The 8,955-nt window shown below is 36.1% G+C and overlaps 1 protein-coding gene across 1 annotated transcript in view; it reads right to left on the bottom strand.

Moving 5' to 3' along the window:
* ZFPM2 (zinc finger protein, FOG family member 2) overlaps positions 1-7,608 on the bottom strand; it is a 360,181-nt gene extending 352,573 nt beyond the window's left edge. The window contains exons 1-2 of the mRNA XM_024756326.1: positions 7,572-7,608; positions 7,209-7,367 (exon numbers count right to left, since the gene is read on the bottom strand). Coding sequence (XP_024612094.1) covers positions 7,209-7,367; positions 7,572-7,608 — 196 coding nt within the window. The remainder of the gene's footprint in view (positions 1-7,208; positions 7,368-7,571) is intronic.
* Positions 7,609-8,955: the final 1,347 nt, after the last annotated feature.

An 8,955-nucleotide genomic window follows, 5' to 3' on the forward strand; every position in this document is an offset into this window, starting at 1 on the left:
AAAACCCACAGGTTCAAAAGAAAAAAAAAAAAAAAAACGAGAAAATGCTGACTCCCTGTAAGCACAAATTGCCTTCATTTTTTCAATAATTGTGGCTTAAGGAAAAAAATCAAACTGACCCAAACATAACTATGTTTGGGGGATTTTAAGATGGCCAGAAGAGTGATACCACAATGTCATAATATTTTCTTCCTTTTTCCAATCTTATGAGATAAAAATAAAAGTAGGACACGGTTATGGCCTCTATTTCTATGTTCTAAAAAGAATTACTTCCATTTTGCATTGTTCGATGAGTTAGGCAAGAAAAATTTAATTATTTTTAAATAAATTAAAAAAAAAAAAAGACATACTGGATCCAGGAAAACAGAGGGTTTGCCAAGGCACAATAATGTCGTGTGGAGGGAGGGGGAGGTGGCAGAGAAGGGAAGGGAGGTCTGTGCCAAGCAAAGCTGGGGGCTGTTCAATCAGCTCTATCAGGGCACCATCAGTGTCTCCACTCCAGCCAAATCCAGAGAAAACAGGGAGTCAAAGGTTCAGGTCAATAAGCTTATAGGCGATTTGCACAAACAGCTCCTCCAGCAAGGTAAAAAACAAAGTCATATTGGCTTTTCTTTTTTATTCCTTCTCTTTGAACTCCCCGGTCCAAACAAACACACCCTGGAAATGTCAATGTTATATGCAAGAATTTAAAAAGCTCAGCTTCTTAATCCCTTGAGAAAAAGGAACAAAGTTGCCGGTACAGATCTCCTTCCTTATTGAACTCAAAGTGAGTACGGTAGAGCTGCCTCTTGCAGATTTCTGATTCCAGTTGCCCAAGCATCAGAGGAAGCAAAAATGTGTCATTAAAGGCATAAATGAGGAGGAAAGATACCAGAGTGACTGAAAAGCATTTATGAAATATTTGTAAATAGTCTTTCTGAACTAAAAAAATAATAACATGAAAAGAAGAAAATAGGAAACAAAATAGCATGAACGTTTGACACTGGATCAAGTGAAAAATAAGCAGTTACTACTCCCACAACCAAATCTTCATGAAGCTGTGCTTTTTCTTCTTCTTCTTCTAGTATTAAGAATCTAGATAACATTTTTGTTGCTTTACTTAACATGGAATGGTGACAAATGCCAGTGATCCGGGCTTTAATTTATTATAGTCCAATGAGAAATATGGCTTTTCCTCGGTTATTTCTTAATTTTTAATCAAAGCTACAGAATGACACAAATGATAGAAAGAAAGGAAGGAAGTAGGGGAGAGGAACATTCCAATGAGTCTGGCCACTTATTGGCAGGAATAGTTAAGTGCAATGTTGAAATGATTCTGATTCTCATGCCTCCTGTTCTATCTTTCTGATTCAAGGATGTGAAAATTTATAGAGAACATCTACCCAGCTCTGGTGTTGTGGAAGGGAGCAAAGTGACTCATATCAGCCTCAAACACCCCCAAACTGTTCTTCCGTAAACTACATTAATGAGCTACAGATGGAGTCTCATCAAGCCTTTGGCTAAAGGGATAATTCTGATTGGAGTTATCTGTATCTCCTGACAGCTTCCCCAATTCGCTTGCTTCCACTTCCTGCTTTAACTTTTACTTTCTGCAGACTTTCCTTCTCTAGGTATATACAAACTGTGTCATGACCATGCCTTTTCTCCCAGTTATACCTCAACTCTCCTCCGTGACTCACCCAGGCCTTCCACAGTGGTAAGAATCCAACAGGTTCCTAGAGCTAGAAGTTCCACAGGTATGGCCACACCTCTCTTACTTCCCCCAGCTCTCTGCTGTCCTCTTCTGGCTTCCTGCAACATTAGCCTTATAGGTACAGCCAACTTGACTCTGGAGTACCGGAAGCTCACTCCCTTCCCTCAGGTCTCCACTCAAAGTTCACCTACCCTATCATCACTCCTTATAAATTACTGATAGCATGCAGTGCACATGCACACAATGGTGTTCTATCACCCTGACTGTGTTGTTTTTCTTCATAATGTTCAACATCACCCGTCATATTATACAATGCGAGTTTGATTGTTTATTATCTCTCTCTCATCTCAAGAGTAGTGGTGGACGTTTGTCTACTGCTGTATCCCCAGCACCAGGAAGAGGGTCTGACACATAGCAGATGCCTAATATATGAGTTGAGTTGTATTGAATTCAGTCTACTGGACAGAACTGGAAGCTTCTGCCAACCTAATTAAATATCTGTTTATGTTTGCTTTTGGTTTGATATGAATTACTTCTGGGCCTAGAGCTAAATCCAAGTCTGAGTAACTCAGGCTCTTTTCTACTTTCTTTAAGATGCTTTGCATTTTTCTACTTTAAAGCTGTTTTAAAAGAGAAATATGACTTTTACTTTCTGCATATTACCAGGGTCAAATCTTTTTGAATGTGGTGAGAACGCCCATTGTTACACTATATGTTTCCTTATTTTATGACTTTCCATTATGCACCTCTTTTTCAACCCTAATCTTTCCAGATTGAAGAGCTCTAACATTAATTCATCTCTCTAGGTAAAGCACTGCACCCAGTGACTTCTCTGACAATTCTCCATATCTAGATAGTACGACTAGAAGTAAGGTTTGTTTTTCTTCCAAAATCAACTTTGATGACATCATTTCCCTTTCAGACTTTGTTTAGAGATGATGTCATCAGAAACCAGTTTGTAAGGATCCTTGGTAACTTTTCCAGAAAATCATTATTGATTAACTCAAAGTTCACTGACATGTAGTTTCTTTGGAGGTTTTTGTTTGTTTGTTTGTTTGCCTGTTGATAGCATTACATTCTAATAGCCTAGTGATACTGGCCTGACAATTTTCTTCCTGTTCACATATCCTGTGACATCCTCCTGGAATGTATCCCAAGACATGTTAATTTACTTTAGTCATTAACAAACTTAAATATTGCAGGGAGGAAACAGTCTTCCAAATAATTAATAATAGTAAACCCGTTTTAGAGCTGCTCCAATATCAACCCCACTATAAAACTTACTGTCTTAGAGTTTATGCAAGAATTGCTAATGTATAAGAGTTCCCAGCTGCCAGTAGCGACATAACTAAAAGCTCCCCAGGTTGCTTTCCAGACCACCTATATTTCAATTTACATTAGTTCCCTTAGCTCTAAACCAATATTGATGTACTTCCATGTTTACTCTATAAACCAGAATAAAGGCAGACAAAAGTCACTGAAGCAAATAACCCAGTACCACAGGAAATGTGTAGCACTCATGGACCCAGCCTTGATGTCTTCGTCATCTGCAAATTCAAGGAAATAATTCTTGCTTGTTTCCTTCCTCTCTGAGATACGGTAAGGCAAGATGCCAAATGATCTAAACTCACTGCACCAAAGGGGATGATGCAAATTGAAGGTATTGCTTTACACTTTGCTAAAATTCTCAAAATCTAAAAGTATCAAAGCAACTTTGAAATATCATCTTTTTATAAATATAATTCATTTCATTCATTTCAAAGGTGAAAAATAAAAAACATGAAATATGCAACTAACCCAAAGTAAAAAGTGAAACAGGAATCTGCAACAGAATTGTCAGATTCATATTTTAGGCCTGAGACTATAACAAGGTTTTATTAAAGTGATCTTTTCCATTTTTAATTGTGATTATCTATGCTTTAGATTTGTATGATTAAGAATTCTACACATTTAAAGATGACAAAATTCTGACCAACATTTTTTGACATTTCCGTGGAATATTACATTACGAGAGTGATTTGGGTCGCATTTAATCACACTTTATAATATAACTAGCAACTTTACTAATATTAACAGACACTTCGAGACGTGTAAAAAAAAAAGCCTTCTCATCTGACAAGAGAATAGATAATATCCATGTGGAACTGAGAAAAATACCACAATAATAAGAGTCATTCTAAACACTGAAAACATCCTGTATAATGTAGAAGGTTCAATTTCAAAAGGAAGAAGTAACTTTTACCTATGATAAGCTATGTCTCTACAGAGTAGAGATTTTTCTTTTCTTCTTTTCTAAAAAGGAAAGTTACAATAGCATAGATTGCTTTTACACAAAATACAGTTGCTAAAGTATAAATGAAGATATATTGTAACTATATGTGTATCTCAGTACTCTTCTCTGACAATGTGTCAAGATACCTTGCTTGGAAAACAAGATACTCTAACCATGTTTCTGTGATCTGAGTTTTTAAATTCCTATCCTTTGTTTGATAAGAAAAAAGCATTTGATGTTCAAAAATGTTACCCCTGGAACCCAGTAAAACAACTGTGTCATTGCTAGATTTTGATCATGGCTAGATCTTTAGACAAAGAAACTTCCCAAGTAATCCAATTCATTTTCTTATATATACTTACAATTTTTAAGTTGTCATAAATGATTCAGAATATGTGCAAAAAGTATGTTTCATCAGTGATCCCAACTTAAAAATATTTTTCTTCAGAAGAACAATTTTTACATGCTTTTTCAATCATGACACTGGCATCATTAACCATTTAAATACTTATACGCTTTTAATGACTAATCTATCTTTTTCCCTGCAACTGGCAAGAAAACATAATTATGTGTCACTGAGACTAATATGTAAATTTCTGCAGAAAGATTACATTCTAATTTTCCAGAGAGGACATTTTCTCTTCCTATTATAGTTAATCAACTTAAATGAAAAATGAGGAATCCCTGGAATCCCTGTATGACCTCAAGGGGCTGCAATTCATATCAAAGAGTTGTCTCTCTTTCACACCAGTTCCTACTACTTCAGTGGGAATTCCCTGGTCTCACATTTTATGAGAGTAAAATAATGAAATTCTTTTCCTATTAAATAAGGCAACAGTGGTTTGAAATAGTAATAGTAGTATTTATCCTAAAAAATATTATGTGAAAATTAGAATTCTTATTTCCACCTATCATTACTTTCTAGTTTCAAACTAAACATTAGGGAATTATTTGTACAATATATTAACTAATTATATCTTATTTAATATATTATCTATATCCTATATTAAATATTATTTTGATATATTTTTCAACTTTCCAATTATTTATCAAAGTTAAAAATATCCACTAAACAATGTTCTTAATAATTGTAGTTCAGTTCTTTTTTGTTGTTGCTCCTCAAGGCCTGTCATTATTTTTCATGAGTTAAGACTCTGTTTAATATAGATGGAGGTTATTATTCTGGGACCATAATTATGTAATCCTGTAATAAGGATCTGCCATAAGTCTATTTTCTTCCAAGAAACCACTAACTTAAAACTTGGAGTTCTATTTGCTTAAATACAGGCCATCACCAATGATGATCCCAAAATGTAAAATACACCTAATAATAACTATTATTACTGCCTCCCTGGATTAATAAGTTGACAAAAATGTCTGAATCCATACACTCACTCTTTTAAGGACAAGGGCAAGAAGAATAAATGATACTTACTAGCTACTGGTTCCTTCTTTAATGTAATCCCACAACATAAGGTAGGTGCTACACAATGCACTAAAGGATATATTTCCTGATAAAGATGGAAAATGGGATGTCTTCAAACAGATTTAAAAACTCTTCCTCTCCAGCCAGCTCTAATATGTATTGCTGTGGGTGTGTAGCATCAAGAAATGGTTCTAACATCCAAAACAACAAGAGAAAATGTTAATTTGGCCTGAACTCTGAGTGACTACTAACTAAGAAGGCCTGTTTGGTCCATACCACTCTTGTTTTCAACCAAAAGTCTCTGATGTGGGGGACAAGGACCATGTTACAAAGCCATCTTGAGGTCTTCAGGAGTTAATGGTCAAAGTTTTTCTGAACTTCAATGTATCCCACTGCTGGTGCCGCCATTCCATTTCCACAGTCTTAGGGCTACTGACCACACGGATGGGAACTGGCTGGCTTCTTTTGTTTCTAACACACCAGAATCAAGAGAAAGTTATACTGAAGTTTTTTTTTTTGGTTTTGGGTTTTTTTTTTTGCGGTACGCGGGCCTCTCACTATTGTGGCCTCTCCCGTTGCGGAGCACAGGCTCCGGACGCGCAGGCTCAGCGGCCATGGCTCACGGGCCCAGCCGCTCTGCGGCATGTGGGATCTTCCCTGACCGGGCCACGAACCCGTGTCCCCTGCATCGGCAGGCGGACTCTCAACCACTGCACCACCAGGGAAGCCCTATACTGAGGTTTTAATAATATGTATCAAATGTATATTTGGTGACTGAGGCATGCATATTAGAAGTTTTGGGGGAAGCTACGTCAGCATTCTTGATTTCAGACTGCCAATTCACATCATCAAATTCACACAAACAGGTAAAAAATCACTCCACATAACTTCTGTCTGCCTAAAAAATAAAGACGGTGCATTCAGAAACACAAACAGACATACAGACATCCAGTCATGCCCTCTGGGAAACAACCATGGTAAAATCAATAAAAGTAGCTATTCTAAACCAAGGAAGTGATCCAGACACTTGTGAAATTATACATTGGTGTGGGAGGTACAGAAGACCCATCTCACTTGCCGAGGCAAAACAATCAAATAAAGAAGTTAAAAAGAATCATAAGAAACCTTAAGCTCATTTTTGAAAAAAGCAAGTTAAAAATGAGTATACATGCCCGATGAGGACATAGTTACTGGCAAGGCCACTTGGCTCCAAGTCAAGGTTGGAAATAGGCAGAGATATAGTGTCTCAGGTTCTTCTTCTGTTATAATGTTAGTATGTAAAAAGAATATCTAGAAGAGAGAAAGAGCGTGTATTTTCTTATTTGACAATATCTAAAAAAAAGCACCATTCTCAAAGTTGAAAGTCAATGTCAAACAGTTAAGGCGCTCAGTTTTCAAAAGGAATGAGCTAGAAACTTGGGTGGGGACTCTGGCCCATTCCCTTCTTACCCTCAATGGCTAATTCAGTGCCTTGCAAAAAACTGACATTCAGTAAATATTTGTTGAAAGGATAAACAATAAACATTAAATGTATTATAGTTATCTGGCCAACCAACATGAAAACGTTCACAGTTAACTGGCCAATCAATAGGAAACTATGTGTTTAAATATACAATATGATTTATGGATTATAAAATTTCTTTTATCCTTCAAAATAATATTGTATGTTTAAAAAAAACTTGCATGTATTTTCAGACAGTTGAATTATGTATTTACACTCTCAATACTCTTCCTCCACTCTATCAGTGCATTTTTCAACCATACAAAATCATCTGAGTAAACAGACGCACATATCGCATCCAGCCATTAATGATTACCTTTGTTACAAAAGTATTCCACTTCTTCACAGCTCAGATTTTCAGGCCCAAATTCTGTGGAAAAGCTTTCCTCCAATGGAAAGTCCCCTTTTGAGATGATGTCCGTTTCCTCTGATGGACATTCTTCTTCTTCCTCTTCAATGGCATCTTCTAGCGGCCCTTGAAAAAGAACAGGGACACTGTACCGAAAAACATCCAAAGAAGAGGGTGAAATAAAATCCTTAAATAGGGTCTTTTTGATTAAGGTGGTGAGGAAAATGTATTCTATAGATAGGCCATGTAGTACCAAGGGTACTCACACAAGATAATGTCACATCCATGTCAACAAGTAATGTTGACCTATGATAAGAAGTGGAAGGAAACCAGGTCCTGAAGTTACTACACAGAAAGCAACCTCCATCTCCCATCCTTCCCCACCCCCAGCTCGAAGCCCAAAGCTTGTTCTTTTATTCTCTCTTAAAGAGCAAAACTGTGCACTTTATGTTCATTTGTTAGAATTAACTGCCTGGTAAAGAGTACAAGTCTCTTTTACACTGTTGTACAATTTTACCTGAGATTTTAATAAAGATTTAGAGTAATTGAATGCATTTTAATTGAACTGAGATTTTAATAAAGTCTATACTTTTAAAAATCCATCTTAAGAGTGGATTCCAAGAAAAGATTTCATTATATGTGTTTGAGGCTTGAAGAAAAATTACATATTTCTCTCCCTGATGAAAGCATAACCCTGTTCATGATTAATTGAATTTTTTCTGAAATGAAAAGTAGTTTTCTAATGAAAAAATGTAATTTGTATTTATGTGATACTTTTTCTGTAATAAAAATACAACTTCCTTAGAGTGAATGAGAGTGAGGTGCATTACATTAATGGACCTATTTCACTGAAAGGAAAGGGAGGGCTACAGCTGTTGAGATGGATCTGAAGTGGACAACGTGGGAATACCACACTGCCGATCGTGAATTTCCGACTGCCCAGAAGAATCAAAGTATCCGACTCATTTTACTAAGCGGAAGTCCACATTTGCTCCTAAAGAAGCACTGTAGCATTTCTTCCGAAGAACACAATTATGGTAATTTGTACTAATTGTCACTCATGTCAGCAGTCTCATCAGACAGGCTAAATACTTAAAAGGCTTAGGCAGTCTCTTTCTCTTACGTCTTGGAAATGTGCTAGGAAATTTTCAGGACCAAAGCAGAAATTTTATAAATAATTTAAAATAGTGAATTTATTATAATCTTCACATATGTGTGAGCAAACAGGAATAGGTACATACAGCACAGTGATATATGGGCTGTTTTCCCAAAAGCAAGTTCCCAAAGGGCTGAATTCACATGACACATTTTCATGGAGAGAATTAGTTGCTTTGGATAGAAATTAAGGGACATGCAAGAAAAAATTCTTACAGAGTTTCTTTGTGCTTTTTAAAATTTATTTTCTCTCCTTTTCTCCAAAATAACAAATGTTAAGGAAGAAAGAATGCCCTAATTCCAAACACTCTGGTAATGTGATGGGTTTGTTTTTCCACTCCAGGTGAAGCGTAAAAAAACCATAGATTCTGTTTTAACACAAACCACATTCAAAACCATGGCTCTCATATTAGGTTTTCTCTCTCATTCATTATTTCAAGTAATTTATAATCTTTCACCTTTTAAAACAATTATGTCAAGTAGCAAGACATGCAAGGAACATACAAAATAGTAATAAGGTAAAAGATTACAATCACTAAAACAGTTATCTGAATAATTC

The sequence above is a fragment of the Neophocaena asiaeorientalis genome, unplaced genomic scaffold (genome assembly GCF_003031525.2).
Source record: "Neophocaena asiaeorientalis asiaeorientalis breed wild unplaced genomic scaffold, Neophocaena_asiaeorientalis_V1.1 scaffold496, whole genome shotgun sequence".
Lineage (NCBI taxonomy): Eukaryota > Metazoa > Chordata > Mammalia > Artiodactyla > Phocoenidae > Neophocaena > Neophocaena asiaeorientalis.